The sequence below is a fragment of the Molothrus aeneus genome, chromosome 3, assembly GCF_037042795.1.
Source record: "Molothrus aeneus isolate 106 chromosome 3, BPBGC_Maene_1.0, whole genome shotgun sequence".
Classification (NCBI taxonomy): domain Eukaryota; kingdom Metazoa; phylum Chordata; class Aves; order Passeriformes; family Icteridae; genus Molothrus; species Molothrus aeneus.
The window spans coordinates 17,548,650-17,576,610 of record NC_089648.1 but is presented as its reverse complement, the minus strand read 5'-3'; the positions used below and the strand labels follow the sequence as shown (position 1 = coordinate 17,576,610).

Genomic DNA, 27,961 nt, shown 5'->3' with positions numbered 1-27,961 from the left:
CCCACAGCGCGGTGACGGGCACGCTCCCCGTCCAATCGAACAGCGCTGTTGCCTGATGGACACGCCTACTAACCAATCATCGTGGCGCGCCCGTTCCCTCCTCTGTTTAGAGCCAATCGCGACGCCTGCTGCGGGGCGGGAAGGCGGGGCCGTGTGCCGGCGCGGGGCGGGCCGTGAGCGGGGGCCGGGGCTCAGAGCATCGCTCGGGCTCGGTGCCGCCGCCGGCTCCGTCTCGGCTCCCGCGTCCTCTCCCTCGCCGGCAGTCCCTTCTCTCCCGCGGACATGTCGTCGCCGTCGTCCGGAGAGCGGTACGAGGAGGAAGAGGAGGAGGAGGAGGAAGACGGCGCCTACGAGAGCCAGGCCAAGCGGCTGAAGCCCAGCGCCGCTGCCGAGGAAGGCGAGATCGAGTACAGCGGCGCGGAGGAGAGCGAGGGCCGGCGGGACAAGCCCCCCGCATCGCGCGGCGGCGGCAGCTTCTCGGGCGGGGTGAGGGACGCGGGACTGGCGGGCAGGGGGCGGCTCCCCTCAGGCTGCCGGCGGGGGGAGGGGACCCGTCCTGCCCCGCCCCTACCGCGGGCGAGGCCGCGACCGCCCCCGCCGCTGTTCCCGGGCAGGGGGCTTCCCACGGCCGCGAGGCCTTCCTGGGGTCGGGGCCCTGCGCCCGCTTCCCAGGCATGGAGGCCCTTCCGGCGGGTGGGAGTGGCGGGGGCTCCGGGCCGGGTCCGCGCTGCCCGCCGCCGGCGTGCGCTCGTTCCTCACGGCCCGCGGTCACGGGCCGGGCCGGCAGCCCGAGGGAGGGATGGGGGTGAGGGGTGCGGGTTCGGGGGCTCGCGGATTGCCCCCGTTCCGCGGGCAGCTGGGCGCCTCTCGGGGTATCGCCATTGCAAGTTTAGGGCCGGCCCTGTTGCTGAGTGTAACTATAGAAACACCGGGCGGGGGAGCGGCGGCGGGGGCTGAAACCGCGGCCGAGCGATCCTTTCATCCCCCGTTCTACCTTTGTGTCTGGCACCACACGGCGATAAGGCTGATCTTAAACCTTTGCCTCCTTTTAAAATTAATTTCTAATTCTACTTTCTCCCTCCCCACTGCTATGAGCACGATGGTTCACTTCGGAGTTGTTGTTTGTTTGGTTTTTTTTTTGGTTTTTTTTTTTTTTTTTTTTTTTTTTTTGCTACGTACCTTTTTCTCGTGAATTTGCATCAAGGTAGTCCTTGACCCATAAATTTGAGCTAAGGAGACTTTTCTGTCTACTCTTTGATTCCTTATCTAACTAATTGTCCATCTAATTACAACCATTTTTCTCCTTGATGGCTCTTTCTGTTTCTTACTTGAATAAGCCAAATCAAGAAAACATTGATTTAATGTCAAAGCTTGTTTTGTGATTTGTTAACATGAACTTGCTTATCACTGGGATGAGTTAATGAGGGAGCATTTGCTGCTACCATTTCTCTATCAGTTAAATCTACTGATAGAGAAGGTGCCTGCTAAATTTATTGTCGTGGTTTAACCCTCTCCTGCAACCAAGCGCTGCGCAGCTGACTCCTGCCCGGGCTGATGGGGGAGGGAATCAAAAGGATACAAGTGAGGAAAATCCTGCTCTCCTTTCTTCTTCCCCCACTTTATATGCTGAGTGGGATTTCATAGGGTCTGGGATATCCCTTAGGTCGCTTGGGGTCACTGTCTCAGCTGTGGTCACATGTGGAGCCACAGGAGAAGCAAAGAAAGCCTTGATTCTTACTCAGCAGGAAGGAAAACCTCTGTATTATCAACACTGTTTTGAGCATGTATCCAAAATATTGCCCATACTACTATGGAGAAAATTAATTTTGCCCTAGCCCAAAGCAGCACATTATTACAAAAGTTTCCTGATAAACTGTAACAGAATAAATTTCCGGAGAGAAGTGTTTTAACTCTCAAGTTTCTTGTGACAGAGCATCATCTCTGTTGCAGTCAAGACTTAGTAATGTGCTCTGTCTTCAAGGCCAGTGCTGAAAGAAATCCTTACACTTGCTTAAGTTATTTGGGAAGTTTGTCATGTAGGAGAGCTGAACGCCATGCAGTGAGTGTTTCAAGTAGAAAGGAAATTCTGCTTTTACCTTTCCTCTTTTCTGCATCTTTACGAAATCAGCTGGCTCTTACATGTCTCCTTTTCCTTCTTTCTGGGCTCTGGCTCAGAGTGTCTTCATGATGTCTCAATGTCTCAGTTTATTCAAGTTTACCCTTCATGGTAATGACACCATGGGGAATCTGATTTCACCTTTTGCATCTTGAGTATGGCATGTGCTGAGGCTTGTGAGTAAAGAAACTGAAACAAATGTGCAGCAATTGGAGAACATGAGGGGTTTTCGGCAGCTGGTTGTGTCAGTGGCAGTGTCATTGACAATTTATTGGCAAAACTGTATTCACAGATTCAGTGTTGGAGAGGCAGGAGTTGTCTTGAGGCTGGAGATGGAACTGGTTTCTTAAGCATAAGCTGTAACATCAAATGGAGATATGAAAAGTGAATGACCAAATGCTTTTGTTAGTAATTTTATGTGAAGCTTTTAATAACAAAATGCCAACTTCTATTAAGTTGAGTTAGTTAATGTGAATTTTCATGGTTTTTTCCTCTCTAACAGATACAAAAATGTGCAGGAAACTTACGTATTCTGTGATGTATCTTACTGATTCCTCTGCAGGGAAATGTTCTCAGCTTATAAAAGTTGTATGTGGTTCAGACATACAAGATGAAGGAGGTAGGCTGAGAGGAGGGAAGAAGTGTCAGTGTCCTGGATTCCTCAGAAGAGAGCAGAATAAGTAGGAGGAACTATAGCGAATGGGGAATTAGGAGGAGAAATGGGAAATGATGGTGAAATGATGATAGGGAGTGGATGATCAGGGTAAAGAGTGATATGAGTCTGGCAGCCATATGAGTTGTTGGGTAGGGGTTTTTTTTCCTAATTATTTTTTATTTTATTTTAATTTATTTTTCCCTCACTTATGCACTGAAATATCAGTCAACTGTACACTCATATGGATTATATGCCCTTGTATAAAAGCTCTTTTGTGCTAGGACTCCTCTGGCAGGTTGGTGGGGTCATCCTCCTGGGCTGTATTTATTATTGTGGCAGTTTCCTGTTCTGGGATTGTTGCATTTGGCTGAAGAATCCCTTCATGCCTCTATTTTTTTTGTTTTGTTTTGTGTCTTTTGTTGTTGTGGGGCTTGTTTTGGTTTGATTTTTTGAAAAGGGTACCTAGAAATCTCTATGTGAGATCCAGAGGGAATCCAACATTTATTTTGCTCTTTGATTTTCTGTTTCCCACTTGTGGGGAGACTTCTCATAAGCCAGAGGTGTACCCTTTCCTTCATGGCTCATCTCCAGGCTGAGGAGCCAGGAGAGCCAGGAACAGGCCAGGATGTTGACCAGGGAAGGAGCAGGATGTGTTCCTGCAGAAGTATTCAGTGGGAGAGAGTGTGATTTGGAAGAATGACCTTTACAGAAGCACTGTTGAGTGGTGGTAAAGCCCTGTCAGAGGAATCAGAATTGCAGTGTAGCAGAGGGTCAGGACACTGGGATAATGTCGGCTGAGAGCTGTGTTTAAGGGAATTTTGAGGGCCTTTCAGCTCCATCTCCTGTTCCTCCCTTAAATGCTGGTTTTATGGATTAATGTCATATTTGTACCACCTGTAGCATTCACTTCCCTCACTGTCTCTGGCATACTCCTAAGCATTCTTGTGAAGTCAGGAAGATCTGTTATCTCTGTTCTTACAGCTGGGGAAGTGAGATGTGGTGTCTGAATACACAAACAGAGCTATCAGCTGCTGCAAGGTAAAACAGGGATGTGATCTTGCAGCTTCTCAGACACTCTGTTGAAACCTCCTGGGTGCTAAATGAAAAGCAGCTCTCTTTGCAACTGTGAAAAACGCCAATCACTTGTTTTTAAAATTTTAAAGTTTTATAATAATAAAATGGTTATAAAAATAGCAATATAATTAGAGTAATAATAATTTGGACAGTTTGGATTTGGACAATATGAGACAACAGAAACAAAGAATTACAGACATCCGGGTACCTCTTTCTGGGCAAAATAAGCCTGAAAAAGGACACACACGTTAACAGAGGATTAACCCTTAAAAACAGCAGCCTGTTGCATATTCATACACCTCATACATGATGCATAAATTCCATTCAAACACAGGATTCTGTCTGGTCAGTGTCAGCTTCTTCCTCTGAATCCTGACGGCATCTTCAGGGCTGAGTGAGGCAGGAAGAAGTTCCCAGTTTTTTCTGATAATGGGGCAATAAATTCTCTTTCTCTGAAAGATTTAGGTGTCCCATGGCTGCTATCTTGGTGTGAGTTCTTTCTTTAAAAGAAGTATCTTACATAGCATAGTTTCTATTTTAACCTTATGTTATAACCTAAAATTATATTTAACACACTACTTAAGAGAAGTATTACAGCATAACTTTCTAACACAACACATACAATATTCATTTTAATATTTGCAAAAAGCCAATCATAAAATACGTATTTTTCACACAACTCAGTTGCTTCGTGTCTAACACAGGCAGTGTGGTAACAGCAGCTAAATGCAATGAGTTCAGATCTTCACCTACGTTGTACTGACTTGTCCATTTCTTCAATGAACTCCATCCTAGGAGCTATTTTTGAGTAAATGTAAATAATTTTCCCTCGTTTGTCCTCCCTCAAAAAAAAAAAAAAAAATCCAAACTATTACCTTCAGGCTGGTTCTTCTCCCAGTATCTCGGGCTGAATCTCCTGATGGTGTTGTGTTGTGTAGGGTTTTCGTCTGGGATGATGTTTGCTTGGTTTTATTTATTTATATATTTTTAAGGATATTGAGATTGTCATGAGCAGAGATGAAAATAGAATAGACTGTTTCAGTTGGAAGGGACTTGGGACAATGATATGGTCCAAATACCTGAGCATTTTAGGTCAAATTCAGAGGTAACAGGAGGGGTGATAGTGCAGGCATTCTTTCTGTAGCAGTTGAAATAGTTGAAAGGACACACTGGTAGAGAACAAAGAGAAATGATACCTAAACCATCCAAAACAAAACTAAATTGCCAGGTAATTTTCCAGAGTATGGGTATGCATAATCTTAACCCCCTTCTGTGTAGCCCTGCCCCCCATGTCCCTAAACCAACCAACAACAATTAAAAAAGCAAAATCCAGGATATACAAAACCAATAGATTCTTCCACTGCTGTGGAACCTTAACGTAGTCTTGTCTGCTTGGTTCTTCTGAGACACTTCCCCCCACCCACCACCATTTCGGTTGTATCTGTAAAACAAATTTCAGACCAGTTAAGAGGGATGCAGAGAGGGGAGAAAGTTGAGAGTGAATAAGATAATCTAAGTGAGAAACTAAATAAGAGTATATTTAGGTACTTGGCAGAGGGAATATGAAGGAGAAGTGCCATCCTTTTGCAGCGAGGGGAAAAAAGAGAGATGGAGGAGGTAAATAGTGAATGACAAAGAAGCAGATACTCAAGAAAAGGTAGTACAAATTAATAGGGCTAATATGAGTATACTGACTGGAAAGTGTCTGACTGGAGAAAGGATAAAGGACACGTTTTTGTGCAAACAGTTGGTGAGAAAATTCTAATCTGGAGTTGATGAGCAAGATAGGCATCATCCTACAGCCCATGATGATTTTCTTCCTTTTTGGAATGGCAAACTGTAATTAGTTGGCAAGAAACCATTGATACATTTCAAATGTTGTCTAGAGGTATGTAGGTCACAAAAAAATGGATGTTAAAATGCCACAGCCATTCTCTGTTGCAGTCTTAGGTATGTGAAGTCACTTGTTTGTACTTCATCTGCTTGGATATGTCAGTGCTTCCCTTTGTGCCTCAGCCTTGTTTCAGGGTAAGGATTTTTATGCTCCTGGTTTCTTTCTTGAGGGAAACCTTTTCTGTCCTTGTTACTGGTCTTGAGCAGGAAGTCTGTTCCATTATTTATTTAAATTAACTGTGTTTTCTGTCCAGCCTAATGATTCTTCAATAAATCATTGCTGAGGTTTCAAATCCCCTTAAGATATATATATATACACATATATATATGTATACATTAATGGTACAGTTGTAATATTGGCTACTCTGTTCTGGCTTTGGTGGAGTGCAAGTGTGGTGTTGGAGTTTTGCATGGGGCTTTTGTGCTCTGGTGGGAGCTGAGTTACTGAAAGACTCCTTTGTAGGCAGAGAAATACTGGTGGTTGTTAGTCAGTGTGTGAGCAGATGCTTTGATGTAACCTTTGTCTGTGTGCCAGCAGTAGCACATGTAGCTTTCAAGATACAGTAGCTGTGAGATCTCGGTCAGAATCCTGCATTGTTCTTCTCTGGGGAGAAATTCCATCAGCAGATGGATGAGCTGTGAATGTTCTGACCTTAGCTGTGCACTTTACACTCTGCAGACACATTCGATTTTTCAAGTGGTCTGGTGGTTTTATTTCTCCTCATAGAGGAAATCCAGAGTCATTCTAGATATTCTAGATTTGCTTGATACTGCAGCTTTGTAGCTGCAAAATTTGTTTGACAATAATATGTGTGTCTGCCCCTTGTGAAGACTTTTCTCGCACCTGTGTCCCCATCCTTCACCAGTCCATGTGCTCTGTGAAGGTTAGTTTGAGGCTTTCTGGCCGATTTGTGCTTGGTTCTTGTGCTGCTGTTCACTGCTGCTGGCTAGAAACTATTTGGAGTAAAGCACATCCCCTCTGATTTGGCCGCCTCAGTGGTTTTCTGTGAATAAGAGTGGTTTTGAAATACTCTGTAGGTAAGTCCTTAAGTTCTTAGCAGGTGGCCAAGATACCACTTGTTTGTGTTTGGCATTTTTTTTGGGGGGGTGGGTGGGTTGTTTTTCTGTTGTTTGTTTTGGGGGAGTTTTTTGGGGTTTCTTAATTCCATGCTTCTCAAGCTTCTGTTGGCAGGTTTTGGTTCTTTTTAAATCTCTTGCTAAACCTTGCTAAAAAGAATGTCTTCTGTATGGTGTTTTGTGAGAAGAAAATTTGGTTTGGAAAGCCAAACATTGCTTTAACGATAACAGAAAGCAAAATTTGTATTTGTTAATTTTCTGCAGAAGTGCAGACACTAGTATATGTTCACATAATTCATGGATAAAGGATTTGAAGATGCAAGTTAAAAGTCTTAATTTTTGAGAAAATTTGCACTATTAGAAATATTTGTATCTACTAGTACCTGCTAGTAGATAAAAATACAAAGGGATGTGCATAACAAAGAAACATGAACTGAGACTAAACCAGAAGTTTGAGCTGGGAAGGGAAGGGAGAAATACTCTTCTGAGCATCCATTCTCTGAAAAACTTGATGTGATTTATGGAGATATTAGTTCAAAAAGGTAGTAAGTAGCTAGTAACTCTTCCTTGTGGTGAGTCTGCTTCAATAAGTAAATCATTCACCATGTGATTAGACACACATAATATTGGATGGGATTTCTTGAGTGTATTAAAGGAACCTAAAAGGAAAATGCATCCCCCTAGCACTAACTGGGGTCTTAATATATTAGCAAGTATGCAAGGCAATGAATAATTGTAGTAATCGTTTTTGATTGTTCTGTAGACTGTAAATAAAGGTGCCTGTTATTTCAACATCTTAGAGTAATAGGGTTTGCAGAAAAAAAGTGGTAGTTATTGTTAGTTTTCTCTTGAAGATTTCCTCAGGTGCATTTTTCAGCTTTGAAAAATGTGTATGTGGGTTAAGAACATGCAATCTGAAAATAAAATCTCTCTGTAGTTCTGTTCCTTCTGCAATTGCCTAAGCATTTGCAGTTCAAAGTATTAACCTTTCCTGACTACTTTGATCACTGCTCCTGCTGTACACTGGAGCTGATTGATTCAGGATACAAGGTAACTTATACAAATATCACCAGTGCTGTTCTCCCAGCATTGCCACAGTTCTTATTCAAAGAAATGTGTTGCCACTTAAAATGCTTTCCTACTGCAAACAAATAAAATGTAAGGTAAGCTTAAAATATTACACAGCTGATTGTTCTGATGCGAGGAAGCCTGAAGTGCTGGTTTTTGATTCAAACAGAATGGTCAAATCCTTGATTTAGAAGAAAAATCTGTAATTGTTCAGTGACAACTGTGCATGGAACCACAGGAGTTAAACACACAAGACTCAATTTGTAGTTATCTGGAATGTTTTTTCCTGGCATCTGTAGTTCAAATGGACAGAGAAGAGAGGAATGTCTAACAGTAATAGCAATCATTGTGGTTACTTAATTATTGGAGCTCAATGCTCCTTTGTGCTACAAATGAGAATCTCTCTCATGTTCCAGAAGATGTGCTGCCTGCTTAAGTGAAAAATCAACAAGACTTGATCTGTTAGATGGGAACACATTGATGTAGTCACTAAATTTGAGTACGTCAACTTCACACTGCTGTTACGAATATGAAATTTGGGTGCTGGGTATTTGCAGTATATTTTAGTGTGCCCTTTATTATCTCTGATCTTTTTTTGACCATCTCTCATTATTGGCTTTTTTTTTTCCCCTCTGTGTCCTAGAATATTTAAGGTAAAATTCAGCCTTACTTCAGGGTTTTCATGGAAAGATAAGCTGATTCCAGCCCAAATTCTTCAGCTGCATAGAATTGAGCCTGTCTGAAAGTAGCTCTGAAAAATATTTAAGGTGGGAACTCTGTGTGCTAATGTATGATGTCTGGATCCATTAATAATAGTCAGCCGTGGGGTGAAAAGAGCCCCATATGTACAGAAACTGTGAGTTTTTAAAAATGTGTGTTCAGAATTAGAAGGGAGGTTGGGTTTATTTCAACTGTAATCCAGAGCTGGCATTTTCTTGCATTGTGGAGCATTGGAAAAATTCTCAATTTGTGTTCAGTTTACAATGGGGGGATGGCCCTTGTTTGTTCTTGCTTTTTTATTCTCCTAGCCTGTCTCAAAAAAATTACCAGCATCAGTAAGCAGAGTGTCAGAAATATTTTAGCTGTTGGAGATGTCCTAATTTTTTTTTTAATGCTTCTAATGAATAGGGTGTATGTAAGACCCCCTGCAATTCAATCAGTGTTAAATGGCTGCTTTTTTTTTTAATCCAAGAAAAATCCAGTGTGTGCAAACAGATTAATTAAGTCTGAAAAGCTTTTTATTTTAAGTAGACTTCAGCAAGTGAACTTGGCAATCCATTTGGAAAGGAAAGTTAAATTATTTAACACTTGCTTAGATTGTGCATTTAGATGGCTGCTTCTGGACCCAGTGTAGTGTCTACCAAGTATTTAATTTTAATTAATGATAGGAGTGTTTCTTGCTCTGTGTTGAATTTTAAAATGTCATTTTGTTGCTAGGATGCCGGGGGAAGTCATCACAAAGTCTCTGTTTCTCCTGTTGTCCATGTCCGAGGGCTGTGTGAATCTGTCGTGGAAGCAGATCTCGTGGAAGCTCTTGAGAAGTTTGGAACCATATGGTATGTCTTTGTTGGGAATGGTTTGGAGAAAAACATGTCATAAATGACCATCATGGGGCCTGGCAGTTGTTTTGGGTGAGCAGGAAACCTTAGTGTGATGTTTCCCTCACCAGCTATGTCATGATGATGCCGTTCAAGCGCCAGGCTCTGGTGGAGTTTGAAAACGTGGAGAGTGCAAAGAAATGTGTGACCTTTGCAGCAGATGAGCCTGTGTACATTGCTGGGCAGCAGGCCTTCTTCAACTACTCCACAAGCAAGAGGATCACTCGGCCAGGGAACACTGATGACCCATCTGGTGGGAATAAAGTTCTCCTGTTGTCAATTCAGAATCCTCTCTACCCAATTACAGTGGTATGTTTTGTCTTCTTCTTTTGTTTACTTTTTTTGTATATTCACACAGGTAGCACACATATTCTTAAATAAAGACAATTCAGTCTCATACAGATGTTTTGCACTACATTTGAAGACTTTGGAAGTGAGGATTTTGAAATGTTTAAGTTGCTGCATGCTTCTGGAATACCTCCAAATGTGTTGCTACAACATCAAGATTGTTATTGAGCCTTTAGGCTCTGAGTGGTGTATGTTTAAAGAGCAAGGATTTTTTACAGTAGGGAGGGGTTATTTTACTGCAGTCCTTCTTAAGTATTTCCTTTGCAGAAAGGTGAAACCTTTATCTTCTGCTGATCAGCTCCAGCTTGATGGAATCTTCCTCACTTTTATTTGGGCCAACATATTTTCCTTTTTAGTATTTCAGGTTGTACCATTTATACAGTTGCATCCTAATTTATTGCCATTTATTAATGGCACGTGTACATGGTTTTTTAAGACACAGGGGTCTTTGTTGTTGTTGTTGTTATTATTATTTAAGTATTTATGTTTTATCATGCATTAAATGCTTATATTTTTCATAGGAGATTTTATAGTAGATGTTAAATTGCACAGAAATATTTCAGGAAAAAAAATTAAATTGTGTACTATGATACAAGTATGAGTCACTTTTCTTAGGGATGTAGGATGGTGTGGATCAGTCATAGTGTTTGGGGTGTGTGGAACCAAGTAACTTAATGCAAGCATTAAGTTTTATTTAATGTGCTGTATATTATGAGAGCAAATTGACTGCAACTTAGTATTCCTGAAATTACCTCAAGTAGTCAGTTCCAGTCGTGCTTTCTGCTTCACTCTCTTGTGAGTATCGGTACCTTTTTGTCTGTTGATTCATCAGTGAATGATGAATTTTGTTTTTCCTGTCAATTTTCTTTATAGAAAAGCATGCCATGGTATGAGTTGCTTTTTAGTGTTTAAAAACAAACCTGCTCTGAGCTGTGTGAACAAATCCACTGAGTTAAAGTACTCTTTGCGCATCACTGTAATACAAATTTTGGAAACTCTGTTTCATTCACACATTTTAAATTTGCCTTGCATAAGCTGCTCAGTTAAAGGTGGATGCTTGAAGAAACTGGGAGCAGAAGCCTGGTTCTGGGCTAGGAGAATTCCATGGGAATTCTGAGGATGAAGCCTCTGGCACAGTAGCTCCCTTTTAAAAACAAACAACCCACCCCTAACCTCTTCCTTCCCACTGCCCCTAGCTGTTTCTTTAGCATATACAAATGAGTGCTGGGAGCAGGCACATTTCCAGAATTACTGGCAAGCAGCAGAGCTCATTGAAGGCAGCATAGTCACAGCAACTGGGGAGAGCAGCTGTGCCCATAACAGCTAAAAATGTGATGAGAAAAATACAAATTTTGCACTTGTCCAGTGGGTTAAAAACTAGTTAAATTTAAGAATGCCTCAGGCAAAGTCTGCATTATTTAAAAAACCCACCCCCAACAAAAAACAAAAATCAGCAAAACATCATTCCCTCTCAAAAAAAAAAAAACCCACAAAGCCCAATACTGCTTCTTCCTCTTCAACACTCTTCTTAAATTTGAACTAGAGTTAGAAAAAAGAGATGAAAAATTGCAACCAGTTTTAAGTGGTAAGTCTGAATATCTGCAGTAAACTGTTGTAAAGTTTTTACGAGCTTTAATTTAAAAACAAGATTGAGTTTTTGGAGAGAAATTGGTCTGTTTAGAGGCCTCTTGTGGCAGAAGCAAAATAGTCCTAAAATTACAATTGTGATCAGCTTGTCTCTCTCACAGAACATTTTTGGGTTTTTTTGAGGGCTGTAACAGCAAAGGGCAAGAAGGGAAAACTAACTGTAATTAATTCCTAATTGCGTTTCATCCCTATGTGATAGTGGGTGTTGGTGTTTTGAAGAGTTTTGCCCAAGATGTCATGTACAGGTCTTTGAAGTTCAGTTTCCTTTTTTCCTTACCTGTGGGCAGAAGTTTTTCTGAGATTTGTCTATTCAAAGAGACTTTCCCACATTCATGAGGAAGGTGTGATGTACCTTGGAACTGAATTATGAAATTCTAGTGTGTATATAATACAAGTGCTTAAATTCTTAATAAATAGCCCTCGTTACTGTGTCTGGGTGAACCACTTGATTGATTTGGTAATACAAAGTAGCTGAATTATGAAACATAATTTAAAAAATCCAGCTGTGTGTGTGACTGCTGGCTAGTGACACTGATAGGGTTTTGAGTAGACCTTATGTTTTGAAAGACAATTTTTTTGGTTTTAATTAAGTGGCTGTGAAGAAATTTTTTGAGGGACAAACTGTGAAGGAAAGTCATATGAAAATTATTGTCACCTGGAGCTGAAAAGTTTCTAGGAATCTTTTCTCCCAAACAGGAGAGATGGTGGGTAGCCTTTTGTGCTGCCAAGAGTGCTGTAAGCGATGTCACAGGTCTAATTTTTTATGGGTTCAGGCTGTGTGGGCTGTGTTTGTTTTAGTTTTAAGAAATCCACATGCCCTCTATTCCTTTGCCTCCCACTTGCTCCTCTACTCTGAAAAACATAATAATAAATATTATACCTACTTCCTTTGCCACTTCTCCCTCTGGACCCCCAAATAAACTTGAGGATGTACACCAAAATCTCGGAATGATAATTCTGGAGGTATTTGGGTTAGATAAAAAGAAAGGAAGGAGCATAGCACCCACGTGCTTCAGGTGGATGAAAACTGTTGAAATGCTCATTTTGATAAGCTAAGTTTACATTTTGAACTATTTCTGGTTACTCTCTGAAAAAGAACATGAGCTCAGCTGCTGGAAACCTACGAAATGTGTTACAACTACAAGTGTCACTTTGTCTCTCTGCTGTGGTAGAACTACTGCAGGGCAGTGCTTCAAAGGTAGCAGAGCTTGAGATGTGGATGCAGTTACTGGGTTTTGACACACTTGAAGATACTTGTTAAACCAGTATTTGCTTGAGTACTTCTTATGGAAGTCTTTTCCTGGTTTTCAGATTTGATTGCCTGTAGTATGATTGATAAAAATGCCAATCATGAATGTATTAATTGTAGAGGGGGAAATAAGAAATAGAAAGTTAACAAGCCTTTTCTTTGCTCTTTGGCACTTAAATGCCACTGCAGGAGAATGTTCTGTGGACCATAAGTGATTGGAATTTCACATCTGACTAAAATTTTTTTCCCTTCTTCCTTAGGATGTTTTGTACACTGTGTGCAACCCTGTTGGGAAAGTTCAGCGCATTGTTATATTCAAGAGAAATGGAATACAAGCCATGGTTGAATATCCTTTTTGAGTGTGATTTTTTTTTTTCTGTAGGTTCTTGACTCCAAATTGGTTTAACGTGCAAATGTCAGAAAAATGTGATTTTGCCAAATAATTTCTTAATTTCTGTCTAAGATATGGTAACTTCTAATTTTTGTATGTCTATAAGACAAAGTAGTAGTTGCACATACCATCTTTTTAGGAAAATGGCATTGTCAACAGTGGTTGATAACCATGTTTATAGTCCCTCAGGCCTAATAATTACAGACATGACTTATATCATAGATTTGACAACCCCTTATATGCACTTTTCTACACAAAAGTTTCATGGCTTCTGCCTGTGTTGATACTCAAGGAATGGGTAAGGGATTGCAGAGTTGCCTTTTGTCTTCTTCAGACTCTTCTAAAATAGTCCCAGTATGTACTGCTTGTCTTGCTATTTTGACTTCATAAAGCAAATGCTAACTTAGGCATCCTTGACCTTGATTCTTGGGCATCATGTGTTGAAGAAATTCCCTGCTCTATTATCCTACTGTTTACTCTATTTGCAGTCTTAAGTCATTCTTGGATTGAATGTTCAGAATTGTGGTGTGTTGCTGTGGTTTGTGAAGTCCAAAGTCTGATATGATTAGGCCTTAATTTATGAAACTCTGTCAGTCCTCTTCCTAAAGCTTTATTTACATCCATTTTTGAACTGTTATCTGGACAGAATTTGCCAAATTATTTGGCATTATTTTGTGATTTCAGATGCTATCAATGTGATGGCTCCTGTGATGATTTTCCAGGCAAGGGGAACTACCTAACTTATATTAAATCAAACTAATTGCTATTTGTCTATGTGGAAAACTTAAACTGTGTGTCCTAACAGACAATAATTTGACTTACTGTATATGTTAAGTTTGTCATAAATGGAATTGTCCCATCAGATGACTTGCACAACTGGGGGTTATTCTTCATCTTGTGAGAGATTAGGGAAGTTTGGGGAGGGTCCTGCACACACTCAGAAACTACCATCCTTATGTTCTGTGAATTAAATTCTGTAACATGCCTTTTATTGAAAATGAAACCAGCCAGCAATTGAAAGAAAACTCACAAATGTGAGTGAAGTAATGCAGCAGCAAGGTAAACAGTTGGGGGTGGTAAGGAAAGTGAGCTTCAAGACAAGCCTTATCTGAAAAGTTCAAAAATTTGCTCAAATTTAAATGGTACTTGAAGTACCCATTATTTCTCCAGTTCTGGCCAGTGTCAGTTCCTTATAGGTCTGGGAAGCTTAATTTTCCTAATTTTTAAGTTCCCCAGTGAACCTGCGTCACTTTGGAAGAAGCTAGGCAGCAGGAATGTGGTAAAACCAAGGCACATCCTGTTGTTTCAGACTTTTTCTAAAATGTCACAAAATGATATCAAGACATGGTGCAAAAGGTCTGTTCTGCTGCAAAGTTCAGGCTTTCTGACACCATATGTTATTGAGTATGGGTGAGGTCATGGGTTGTGATGTGCCAAGGCTCAGGCACATTTTTCTGCTAATCACAAAACTAATCTTGGAGTATGAGCAGCATATGAAATAACCTGGGTGTTGGAGCCTGGTACATGCATCTGCCTGTTGTATTTTTTTTAGGCAAGATGAGTATTTGTTCACTCCAAGTTTCTCTTTTAGTTATGTGGGGTTTTTTGGCTAATGAGTTAAAAAGGGTGTACACTTAATCCTTTTTGATGTAAAGTTACTGTGATGAGCCTCTGTGGAGTTCTTGTAGTGTATACACTAGTGAAATACCTGCAGGCTACAAAAGTAAAAAGGCCCTATCAGATAAAAGGGACGTGAATGAGATACCTGGGGAAAAAGATCCTTAACATGGTGTGTATGTTTGAATCAGTGTTTTGTGCCCAGAAGGCGAAGGCTGCACTCAATGGAGCAGATATCTATGCAGGATGCTGCACACTAAAAATTGAATATGCAAGGGTAATGCTTGGACCTTCTCTTTTAATTTTACTAAAAAAAATACATATAGTCAAGGCTTAACCTCTTTCACTTTTACTTTATTTGAACAGCCAACTCGACTTAATGTCATTAGGAACGACAACGATAGTTGGGACTACACTAAGCCATATCTGGGCCGCCGAGGTAGGTTCTGATCCATTCTCCCTGTAGCTCTTTGACTGTACTAATGCCAGCCCTTCACACGTGTCAGGCCGTGTGGCAGCAGTCCTTCCAAAGCAGGCCAGTGCTGCTGGAGGCTGTGCCACCGCAGGGAATTAACCCTGAGCCCTAGTGCCCCCTACTGCCGTGTGCTTGAGCCACTTAGTGCAACAAGGAGCCCACACCTCCAAGCACCTTCGCAGTTCTCAAGGACTTGCATTTCTCCAAGCAGCTCTCTCTCTTTGGAGGAGAGGAAACCTGGCACAGACTATTCCTTATAAACTACAAACTTGCACACTGCTTCTCCTTCGAAAGGACTCTTTTCCCCTATGTTGGACAAGGCATTAAGAAGGATAGAGGACTTCAGCAGGCTGACTCTACACTTCATCATGCACCACATCGGCATCAGCAAAAAAACCCCAAACAAACAAAAAAAACCCTCTGAAAAACCTCAGACTTGCAGTTCACCTTGTCTGCATACTGCATGCACCACCACCACAAGTTTTTAAAGGAGGACATTTTCAGTACTTCAGATTTGTGTGGGATGAATAACATGATAGACTGTACCCATTCTGTTGAAGTTTGTATGTATGCTGGTCTTATTTCCCTTAAAATTACCACTGAAAAATCGAGAACCTACAACATTAAGAACCTTTTGTTGATATCATTGACGTTGTAATCTTTTTATTACTTGCTGTATATGAGAGTTGCATTCAGACTTAACAGTGTAACTATTGTTTAGTAGTAGGGAAATTCAATCCTTTTATGCAGATAATTGGAACTGAGCAGTGCAATGCCAATAAGTCCCCTCAGCTATACTTAAGTAATAAAATAGGGAAATTCATAATTGGTACAGGCATACTGTCTCTTGAGTACTCAGCTGTAAAATTCTCAGGGCTTAACTCATGTCAGTGGAAACTATGATTATATATGTACAGTCAAACTGCTGTCTAGCCTAACTCCTGTTAAGTGTTTATTTAAAAATAACCAAAAATCTGTAACTACTGAGTGCAGTGTTCAGTAACCTATGTACAATAATATGTTCAATGTAAAGTTAGAAAAGTGAAGACAATGTGACCAAGATAGAATATCTACTTATCAAAGGCTACATGAAAACCAGGGCTTTGGCTGTCTCAAGAGATTTGCACTTTCAGAGTAATTCTGCAGAGACACTGGGCTTGTGAAACTGTTGTACAACTAAAAACTTAGGGCTTGGCTTTTCAAAATGAAGTTCTTGTAAAAAGTTAACAAGGGAGCTACAGTATTGGTTGCAGCTTCTAGATTATGACTATTTGTATTGGGATTAAATTTTTTTTATCAAATTTTTGAGCCAAAGAAAAGGGATTCTGAAGAAATCCAAGGGCAAGAAAAAAAAATCTAAGGGTATGATTTTGAAAAATTGAAAGGATTAATTTTACCCTTGTATCCTTTGATAATTGCAGTGTTTGGAGGCTGACTTGTAACACTGTGCATCTAAATGCATTATGTAATTGGCCTGCAGATAGGTATGACTGTATGAACTGAAACGTCCCCAAACTTGAGCAAACAGTGGAAAATGAAAAACTTAGGATAGGTGTGGCTTGTTCTTTTCAAGAACTCTGCTCTTTTGTTTTTCTTTTATTACTGCCTCTATTCTCTATACATAAGCACCCTACTACACATAAGAGGAAAAAAATTAGACTTGTATTTTATATATATATCTATCTCAATCATTACATATTGTATGTAGTATGATTTTTCATTTACTATGATCCACATCCATTTATGTGGACAATGGGAATACAAATTGTTGAATGAACAGTAAAATGTACTTGACAAAACAGGCATCTAGAGCAGTTTTGCTCATAAAGTAATCCAGGAGTTGGGATTTTCTTTGAAAGAGTTTATGTATTTGTCCTTCAACTCACTCTTGCAACAGCACTATTTGGGTTTTGGACATAGAGTGACCTGAGCTGTAGGGCTCTCACTGCAGCAAAGATCTTATCCCAAGGGAATTTCATTCCAAGGACAGACATGCCAATAAATCCTTTCAGAATTTCACACCTGCCCTTCAAATGTTAGGAAGGAAATGCATTTTACTAATGATTTCTTTTAAGAACTGTTTTTAATTTTTTATGGTAATAAATTGCCCATAATCTTTCTCCACTAAAGTAAACTTCCTAACATGTGCCTGCTGCTGTGAACACATATTGCATTAGATCGAATGAAATAAACCCACCTGACTTAGTATTCTACTGGTCTTTAGCCAGAAATCTCTAACTGGCATTTGGAGCATTTCTTTTGGTGCTAATACCAGCTTGCTCAGTGACTCAAGGACCTGATGTAAAAACAAAACTAAAAATCAAGGAACCCAAGCTTAAAGAAGATCATAAATAACCTTTCCTTTCAAAATTATTTTTAACACAGGTTGGTTCTTGTGTTTCAGTGCTTGTTTACACAAGTATTTGTACTGGCACAATCCAGGGGCTTTGTTCAAAGAAGGAATAAGCATGGGGCAAGGAGAGACTTGCACCACCATGAGGAGGAAATATTTGTCAAACTTTTCTCACAGAATTCTTTATTTGAAGAATGTGATTCTTGACTGTATTTTACTGTGGGCAGTTTCAAAGCATTTAGTTTCATTCCACAGATTGGAATTACAAAACTGATTTTTCTGAAAGATAATTAGTGGATACAGTTTAAATGCTCAGAATACTTGATCTGACTGCTATTTGCTTTTTAGAGCCAAGAACCAGAGCCGTTACCCTGAAAAGCAAGTGGAATAGTAAACTTGACAACAGTAATCTTTCTTCTATAGATTTGAAAGTATTCAGGACTGCTCTCTCTTCAGATTTTATTGCCAAAGTAAATATCTGACTTGGAACCTGGCCTCAAAATCCTGAGCAGAGAGGGCCACATGTGTTTTCATCTACCACTGTTGTGTAATCAAATAGTTCCTGGTTTTTGGGGAAAATACCTCCAAATGCTTTGGGCTGGAGTCACTCTTTTCAGCAGTCATACTCAAATTTCCTGAGAATTGTTGTAAACTGATAAAAACTGATAAATGCCTTGCCCCATCTTTTCAATGTGGCTTTTTTTTTTTTTAATTTTAAGAAAAGAATTGTTGCTTACCATAAAGAAATCTGGTAGTTTAGATTTTTTATTTTGTCATGCAGCATGGATCTGATTGGAAAATACAGCTTTGGCTGTGAGGCATTGCTTCCCTCCATTAATGTAGACCCCTTGCTTAACTTTATATCCTAGAGAACTGGGTTTTCTTAAAGGATTGACTGTTGCGTAAGTGCATTACTCAGTGATGCTTTCCCCCAGTTGAACTGTTATGTGCTGCTGGTAATGCCACAATGTACAATCCTTTCAGCACGCCCATACATCAGTAGGTGTTCTGTAAATATATATGTACACATATGTAATGCTCTCTGTTTACTGATTATGAAACCATGTAATACAGGTTGTTGTTGGCTTATGCTGAAACTTCTTGAAAGAAGCCCACTTTGAAAATGTGTTGCTGTTGAAGCTAATATTATGATTCAGGTACTGTCTTTCAAAAGTACTGCATTTCAAATTTGTTTTAAGAGACACATGGGTAAATCCTGCTGTATGGTGTTTTCTATACTAATGTGTGATGTCTGTTTAGGAGAACTATTGGGTATCTCCATAAACTTTAAATGTCTGCACCTCCTCATTGGCCACTGCCCCCAATCAACTTAAGTGCAATTTGTTATACAGATGGCAGTCTTTTAATTTTGGTGTCCCAGGGCTACAGCTTGTATTTTTAGACATAGAGTGAATGAGAAATCGTTTATAAAATTAACAAGGACTCAAATTACTTTTTCACTTCTTAACTAGAAGCTTTGTGTCTTAACTGGAGAAATCAAGTGCCTGGTTGTGCATACTAAACTGATTTCTTTCCCTTCCCACGTTAGACAGAGGGAAGGGCCGGCAGAGACAAGCTATTTTGGGAGAGCACCCATCATCCTTTAGACATGATGGCTATGGTAAGTAACATGGGGTGACAGCTGGTTATGATTTCTTACATGCTCTGTGGAATTCTAAATATTTAATCAATGCTTGGCTGTGGTTCCCTTCAGCATGAGCAGTTCTGCAGTCTGCATACCTGCAGTGCTGTCAGTCTGCCTACTGAAACACTGCTGGTTCAGTGAAATCCATATGCACTCATTGCCTCACCTCTTCTTGTCACCCAAAGCATTCAGTTCTACAGGTTTATTCCTTGGAAGAAAGTTTCCTTTCAGTTGCCATCACTGTGGCAATGGGTAGAAAATGATATCTGGATTGGGAAAGCAGTTTTCTTCTAAAAAATGGCAACATAGTGTGAACAGTGCTTTGGTACAACAGAGAGCTCTGATGTTTTTGCATGCAAAGCTATGAATTGTTGGCATCTGCACCTAATTTAGGTGATTCAGAAAAGGTACAGCTATGTGACTCTAGAGGAATGATGTTTTGGAATCAGTACTATAAAGTACTGTGTTTGTTACCACTACTCTGTAAGGCAAGACCTGCTGTCACTTACATGTGCTGAGCCAAGACCTCAGGGTGGAGAAACAAATGTCCCCACTCACATGTGACTTCTCTAGTTAGTTACTCTCAGCTGTCAGGTGCAATGTGATTTGTCTTGCCTCTTTCTTTGCAAAGGTATTTATGATATTTTACAATCTAGGTTGATATTCTACCTACTCCTTCCAAAGGTTCTTCAAATCTCCAGCATTTCCAAGTCCCACCTTGATTCAGTGGAGTTCTTTTTTCATTCTTCTGATACATCCTTCTACCTTAAGTAATGTGTCCATCTCCTCCTATACCACTCTTTCCCTGTCATTACTGCTTTTTGCTGAAAAAAAAAAAGACAAAAGCTTCCTTTTATACTTGGCTTATGTGAGTTTCACATTATTTTTGTCTCAGAAAAACAGGGATCCTCCCCTTGGTCTGTAATACTTACATTTTCTATGAACAGAGGTATTGCTTACTAGTAGTGTCTCATCACTAAAAGGAAAAAAAAAAGAAATTACCTATTTCACTGAAACTTGTCACTTTATCTATAGTGGAAAATAGGACCACTTCATTTTGCATTAGTGTGGAGGTTTAAGTATTCCTGTTTCTTCCAAATGAGCATTTTGTATAAAGGCAGGCTTCTGACTTAATCTCATGTCTCGGGGAAAAAGAGCTGTGTCATCTCCTGACCTTTGTCTCGCTCCTTTTGGTTTGTTATTCTGACTTTGTAATATTCTTTCTTGGTGCCATGTAGCTCTGTAACTAGGTGGGAATATTTCTGAATGTTGATTTTAATTATTTCCTCTGATATGTTTTTATGTTCAAATATTTTGCACACTGCAGGGAAGATAATGATTTTTGTAATTAGTGGAATATCTTTTTTCAGCATTTGCTGTAACCTTCTACCCCTCCTTTAAATATACATTATGTATGTGGGCTTTGATGCATGATTAAGTAGTGCAAATGATTTCAAACAACATAAAAACATGGTCTCTCATCTCCTTAGGCTCCCATGGTCCTTTGTTGCCCTTGCCAAGCCGGTACCGAATGGGATCTCGGGACACTCCCGAACTCGTTGCTTACCCATTGCCACAGGCATCCTCCTCTTACATGCACGGTGGAAATCCTTCTGGGTCAGTTGTCATGGTTAGTGGGTTGCATCAGCTCAAGATGAACTGCTCAAGGGTATTCAACCTGTTCTGCTTGTATGGAAACATTGAGAAGGTAAAGGCATAATTGATTAGAAACTTGGAAACTGCTATAGTTCTTTCAAATGCTTTGGAAAAAGCATGCCTGAGGTTGTCTAAAAATATAATGTTTTATAAAACTATTGGTTGAGTTCTTTGTTGCAATGTATATATATATTTTTTTTACCTTATCTGTCTTAGGTGAAATTTATGAAGACTATTCCGGGCACAGCACTGGTTGAAATGGGTGATGAATATGCTGTAGAAAGAGCGGTCACACATCTCAATAATGTCAAGCTATTTGGAAAGAGACTCAATGTCTGGTAAATATGTTTTATCAGATTAATAGTCCACCAGTGGGCAGATGGAATGAGGTTTCAAAGGGACAATATCACACTACTCTGTTATCATTGTTGGAGTTATGATTTCCAATTTGCAACTGTTTATTTTGGCTTTCAGCTGAAGGAGGTGAATTTAGGTCAGATGTTACGAAGAAATTCTTTACTGTGAGGGTGGTGAGGCACTGACACAGATTGTCCAGAGAAGCTGAGGATGCACAATCCCTGGAAGTGCTCAAGGCCAGGTTGGAGGGGGATTTGATCAACCTGGTCTAGGAGAAGCTGTTCCTGCTCATGGCAGGGGGGTTGGAAGGAGTTCATCTTTAGGGTCCCTTTCAACCCCAGCCACTCTAAAATTTTTTACTATTTAAAATTTTATTTATTTATTTTATTTATTCATAAAGCATATTGTCATTACATGGATTGGCCACTGATAAACTGTATTCCCTAATGTGTCTTACCCATTCTTTCTGCATTTTTTAAGGAAGGTGTCAAATCCAACCCATCATGTTCTTACTTTATTTATTTCAAATTATTATAAAGAAACATCAGGTCTTTTCTAGTTAGATAATAACCTGCAAAGTATGATAGCCCTAATTATTTAAGAAATTTTATCCTTAAATTCCAGTGTTTCCAAGCAGCACTCAGTAGTTCCAAGCCAGATATTTGAACTGGAGGATGGCACGAGTAGTTACAAGGATTTTGCCATGAGTAAGAACAATCGCTTCACCAGTGCTGGCCAAGCATCCAAGAACATCATCCAGCCACCCTCCTGTGTGCTGCATTATTACAATGTTCCCCTGTGTGTGACTGAGGAAACATTTGTAAAGGTAAGCACTTGGACTGACTGACATGCAGTGCTCTCTGGGCCCTGTCCTGGTTTTTCCTGGTGCTGCTTTTAAAAACAAGTAACTGGGAGGCTTGTAGCAGAGCCACTGGAAGAGAGCTGTTCCTTAAAATATATTTATAGCCCATCTGGATATGTTTACAATTCTGGAGTTACTGTCTTAATTTTATTTATTTATATTTTTTTTAATGTGAGAAACAAAATCTTGAAAATAGAGTTGAGGAGCTTAATTTGGGGGTTTTTTGGAGGAAAGGGAAAAGACACAAAGCCAAATACATGAAAGTTAGGACTACAACTCACAAAGGATTTACTGACTGCCTGTAATGACTGCTAGGATGTTTTGGGATGGAGACAAGCATGCACCTGGGACCCTTGGCACAGTTGTATCCTGAAGGAACTCTGGATGCTTAAAACATGCAATACTGGGCCTCTTTAAGTGGAGGCAGTGGCAAGATTGCTGACAGTTGAGTGAGTTCTTTTTCAGTTCCATAAAATATGTTTTTCCAACTCTATCTGAAAGTGAACTCTGGTTCCCAAGTGGTGTCCTTGTATGAACAACTTCAGAGCTACTATATTGGAGTAGGAGTGCCAAAAAGGAGAACTTGTTATTATATTAATATGTTTTTGGAGATAGCAGTGATATCACAGATACAGTGGCCTTGTTTTACATACTACAGAATGGTATTCTAAAGAGTTACCAATCGAAACATATTTTTTTAATGATTTGCTGTAAATTCTTGCAAACTCTCTTAAAAAGTTAGAATCTTCCTTTTTGTGTGTCTCTTCCAGGAACTTGGAATTTTTGCTAATTTGTTTATGTGCACTTTTGCTGGAGTTTTATATCTTATTTTATTTTTGTGACAGTTATGTGAGGATCATGAAGTTCTCAGCTTTATTAAATACAAAGTGTTTGACCCAAAACGTAAGTAAAATTTGACCTGTTTGGGAAGTGCCTTGATTCCAGTTTTGATCTGAGTATCCACTGTCAGACGTTACTGATCCCCCCCTTTCCGTTTTTGTTTCTCATTTTGACAGCTTCTGCCAAAACACTGTCTGGGCTGTTGGAATGGGAATGTAAGACAGATGCAGTGGAAGCTCTCACTGTACTTAATCACTACCAGATAAGAGTCCCAAGTAAGTAAATTTTCCTGATCTTACTGCTGGAATTTTTTTTCTGTGGAGAAGGAGTTGAGGGTTCTGGTAGCCAGGACAATGATCAGAGGGCTGGAGCACCTCTCCTGTGAGGAAAGGCTGAGAGAGCTGAGGTTGTTCAGCTTGGAGAAGAGAAGGCTCCAGGACGACCTTATGGTGGCCTTTCAGTGCTTTAAAAGTGGGCCTGTAAAAAGAGGGAGAGTGACTTTTGACATGGCCAAGTAGTGATAGGAGAAGGGGTAAGGGTTTTAAACTCAGAGAGATTGAGGTTTTAGATGTTAGGAAGATTTTCCTGACTCTGAGGCTGGTGAGGCACTGGCACAGGTTGTCCAGAGAAGCTGTGGATGCCCCATCCCTTGAAGCGTTCAAGGCCAGGCTGGATGGGGCTCTGAGCAACCTGGTCTAGTGTGTGGCATCCCTGCCCAAGGCAGGAGGTTCGAATGGGATGATCCAATGAGATGATCCCTTCCAACCAAACCCTTCTGTGATTCTTTCACAATAAATACAGAGAAATCTGCAATGTCTTGAACAGAGGATTCTTTAAGTTACTCAGCTCATTGCTCTCAATTTACTGCTCCTGTAGCACGTTCCCTTTGAAGCCAGAAATTGTGAAGCCAAGCTGAATTTAGGTCCAAACTAGCAAGAATAGAGTGGGGTGAGTTCACCTGCTAAACAAGTACACAACAGGCCAGATTTGCACTGAACAATTAAGATAGTTTACTGAATTAAATGGAATCTTTCCAAGTGTTCCCAGACATAATATTGAATCCAGGCCAGTGTCTAATATTATTTTAAATTACCTCCTCCTAACTGTTATGAATTTGTCTCCCTGTGAAATGTTAACAGGTTAAATCTTTTCTATTCCCCCACACCTTTGGTCCACCTTCTTAATAATGGACCTTAAGGGCAGGATATTTTTGAAGATAGTATGGATAGCACACTGTTCACAATTTCAGTTTTATCTCAGTTTGGAGAGTTGGTAGCAGCAGAAAAGCTTTCTCTTTCAATGTGAAAAGGCAAACCCCAGAGGATGTGTGAGTGTGCAACACACAGAACTGGTGAACGTGCCAGGGTATGGAAGGTGGATCAGCAGGAGAGCTGCGCCCACGGTGTGTTCTGTGTTGTCTCCTCACAGATGGCTCCAACCCTTACACCTTGAAGCTTTGCTTCTCTACTTCATCCCATTTATAGAGAAGAGGACAGCATGTTAAGAGCTACGTTCACCTGGATTTGCAAGTTAAAAACTACACTTCGTTCACAAAGCTCTAAAGTGGTTGTTCTAATGTTGCCTTGTTTCAACTTAATTCTAATATCTTTTATCTTGTTTTATAATAAATGGATGTTCCTTCATAAATACAAACCAGATTTTTTTTTATTTTTGCCTCTGAGAAGTACATGTTGTAAGCTTACTACAAAGTTTGTATTTTGTTAGTGTAGTATCTTCAAATGTCTAAAGAAGCACCAGTAGGATAAACAAGATTGTTTCTTTTCAAAAAATGAAATATATTTGCATTTTCAAAATGTTAAAGATTAGCAAGTATTTTTCCATTTGTAGTCTTAATTGGCAGATAGAACTATTCTAGCAGAATTTTAAATGTAGAACTTGTTTTTCAGTATGTTAAGTAGTGAAGTATGTTGCAATACTAAAAAGGAGCTTGTATTTATAAAATGCTTTGATTGGGTTAATGTTGCACATACTGAACTTTTAGTAGTACAGACTTGATTTATAGTTTCAAACAGAGCTAACGTAGAAAATTATTAAGTATGTACACGTGTATGGTATGAATTCATACTTATTTAAAGTGGTTTTGTTTGGTTTTTTTTTTTTTTAATCCTATTTTCCATTTGCATTAGCATGATGCCATCTACAGCTAGTCCCACCGTAGGGGCCTTTTAAAGATTAAAATTGCAAGCCTGTATCAATGTGTTCATCCTCATTTTCCATGATTTAAGCTTAAATCTTTGGTGTTTAACATATCCTTCTGACTCTGTTTTTAAAGCAGTGGTTATGACATACTAAATGGTAAAAGTCATGGGGGAGGTGACAACATGGATCACAATAGAAAACAAGGTGGTAAAAATATTTAAACAAAAAGAAAACCCCCACCATATCCTTTCATACCTGGACAGTTTATTCAACGTTTTCTTCTGTCTGATTTACCTTAACCATTTATTATGACCATGAAAGAATTCATTGAGTGAATAGTCTTGGCTTGTCTGTAGCTTAAGATGAGTTAATCTCAGAGGGATTCAGGTAAAGTAACTGACTGTGTGATGTGAAATTAATGAGGTGAGAAATCTTTCACTTTGGAGAAGATGATTTGTTCTGTCCCAGTACTTTGAAACCTCTCTTCTGGAACTGGAGTTGTCTTGTTTGGGCTAAGCCCCCAGAAAGAGGAATCCAAGCAGTGGAGTCTGGGAGCTGTTGTCCTAGGCTCTGTGTGTGTTCTCCTTTCTGAATTTGCAGTGGATTGCTGAGGGCTTCTTTCAGGTCTGTTCTTAGTCATTGCAGAGAAGTTACTTTATCAGCTATTTTATGCTTTCTCCTACAAGTTCTTTGTTCTGTCTTTATGGATTTATCTATATCCATCCTTTATGCAAGGTGATTTGTGCAGAGTGCTTGTCCTTGAGAGGTTATGTTGTAGGATGTTTACAGGCTGTGAGCATTGCACATCTTTCAATAGACTGGATTTTCCCCATTCTTAATTTCAAGGCAAATATTCCTTATCATACAAGGGAAAATATGTCAGATGTCTTTCAGGTTTTCTCATCAACACTGATTCATTTTTGCCCTGTGTACCTCCATGTTGTTCATGCTTCAGGTAACGAGTGTTTTAGGTATTCCCATCGGGCTTTTCATATGTCTGAACTGGGAACTGAAAACCAGCTGCTCTTTGGCAGGTCTTTCCAGCACAGGGTTTGGAATAATCCCAGCCTCCTGTTTGTGAGCTAGCAATGAGACTTTCATTTTAGGGGTACTGCTGAGACTCTTTCAGCCTCAGTGCTCGTTCCCCAGAAATTGCTTCCAGACAGCTCCAGCGCAGAATCCACGTGCCATAACTTGCTGCTGGTGAAATGCTCTCTGCTGCTTAGTGTTTTAACTGTAAAAGATCTCTCCTAATCTCTCATTTCTCTTTTATCACTTTGAATGTTGTGTGGAACCCTGTTTCTTCTGTCACAATTTCCATTGCTGGTTGTGTTAATGTTTCAGAAGTCGTTTGTAGTTGAGCATTAAAAGCAGTCTGTTTTCAAATTGCAGTGTGGGATGAGTGACCCTTAAAAGATTCAGGTTTCATGAAACAAAAAAAGAAAAAGAAATGCACTTTATTGTTTTGGTTTCCTCAGAGGATCACAGCATTCAGTGCCTAAGATGTTCAGGTGAAAGGCATCTTTCCTGTGTCTTCCCAGATCAAATGGAGCATGGTTCTGGGTGCATCACAGAGAACTTGATAGCAGCTGGAAGGCCCACATGCAAAATGAGTAGCCTGTGACATGTAAGGCAGAAAAGAGAGGAGAGTGAAGAATTGTGCAAGCTTCTTTCTCCACAAAGTAATCATCTTATTCATGTCTTCATGAGAACAAGACAGATTTTTTTGTTGGTGTTTTGCTGTTAAAAGAAAATAATGTTTTCTCTTGGGCCTACAAGAGTGGATGCTTGTCCTCAGGAAGGAATGAGGTTGTTATTCTTCCGCACATGAGATCTGTGTTCACCTTTAATCTTGCTCTTTAGACCAGAGCCCAAACAGTGGGGCAGGTGGGGAATCAGTTGCTCCATAGGGAATGAAGTTTGTCTCTCATTTGGCAGTGGTATTACCATACTTGTTAGATTGAAATTAAACCTTCAAGGTCTCTTAATGCAGGGGTTTTTTCCTGTCTCTTTTGCCTAAGTCACACAAGCAAAACATTGAACATTGCTATGCACGTTCCCTGCTTGGAAGCAGCTGTCATTCACAATGTAATATCTTCATGTCTGTCCCACTGTTTGTTTTGTTGGGTTTTGTTTTTTGACAATGTTTGGTTTGTTTTTCCAATTGATCATCTTTCATTGGGGGTAAAGATGTGTTCAGGTAGAGATATGTTCCTCTTCTCACCATACTCTAATTCTTGTTTATATTTATTTTTCCTTATATGCAAGAAACATAAAGAGTTGTTTTTGACTTTCTATACCACCACAGCAAGATAGAGTGTATTGCTAGGGTGATGAAAGAGAAGAGTTAAAAGAAAACGTGGAGGTCGTGTTTGGGTGTCCCACTTTGTGAAAGGAATGATACAACTGGATGTGGTGTCACTAAGTCCGTCTTTTAGAAAGGGATAATGTTTGAGGCAAGCTGGCTTGTTACTGCCTGAAACCCTTTTGTTGTAATTAAATGCAACTTGCTCCTTTTCCTGCTGTGTGTTTTCTTGTGAACAGCTCTTGAACTTGTTTGAATGTGCTGGTGGCTTAGCAGGAGATATTCAGTCTCTTCTGTTCAATAATGCATCAAGGTCTGGGAACATGAACACTTTTTGCTTAATTATTTTTTTCATCTCAGGGATGTGTTTAAACATATTTGGGATTCTTTTGTGTGTTCCTTTTTTTTTTTTTGAAAATACCTGGCATTTCCACATCTGTAGCTACATGTGGGTTTTTTAGCCATTCCAGGGTTTTGTGTCTATTTTATGTCAAACCAGTTAGAGAGAAGTATGCTGCATGCCTGATTTGTTGTGAAATTCAAATATCTTCTCAGTTGCACCATTAATATTGACA

At 39.9% G+C, this 27,961-nt stretch overlaps 1 protein-coding gene across 1 annotated transcript; it reads left to right on the top strand.

Moving 5' to 3' along the window:
- Positions 1-182: 182 nt before the first annotated feature.
- Positions 183-27,599, top strand: HNRNPLL (heterogeneous nuclear ribonucleoprotein L like). Its single transcript, XM_066546394.1, has 13 exons — positions 183-486; positions 9,321-9,439; positions 9,553-9,790; positions 12,986-13,071; positions 14,914-15,010; positions 15,100-15,172; positions 19,111-19,182; positions 20,697-20,914; positions 21,079-21,200; positions 21,844-22,045; positions 22,927-22,984; positions 23,098-23,196; positions 24,350-27,599. The coding sequence occupies exons 1-13, from the start codon at positions 283-285 to the stop codon at positions 24,403-24,405; spliced, it is 1,644 nt and encodes a 547-aa protein (XP_066402491.1). The 5' UTR covers positions 183-282; the 3' UTR covers positions 24,406-27,599.
- Positions 27,600-27,961: the final 362 nt, after the last annotated feature.

What these genes read in the sequence shown, in the direction of transcription:
- HNRNPLL (XM_066546394.1), top strand. Translation starts at nt 283, where the DNA reads ATGTCGTCGCCGTCGTCCGGAGAGCGGTACGAGGAGGAAGAGGAGGAG. An exon ending in GGAATACAAGCCATGGTTGA is followed by an intron (nt 13,072 to 14,913) that starts ATATCCTTTTTG and finishes CATGGTGTGTAT; the next exon opens with GTTTGAATCAGTGTTTTGTG. An exon ending in TGTATGGAAACATTGAGAAG is followed by an intron (nt 20,915 to 21,078) that starts GTAAAGGCATAA and finishes TATCTGTCTTAG; the next exon opens with GTGAAATTTATGAAGACTAT.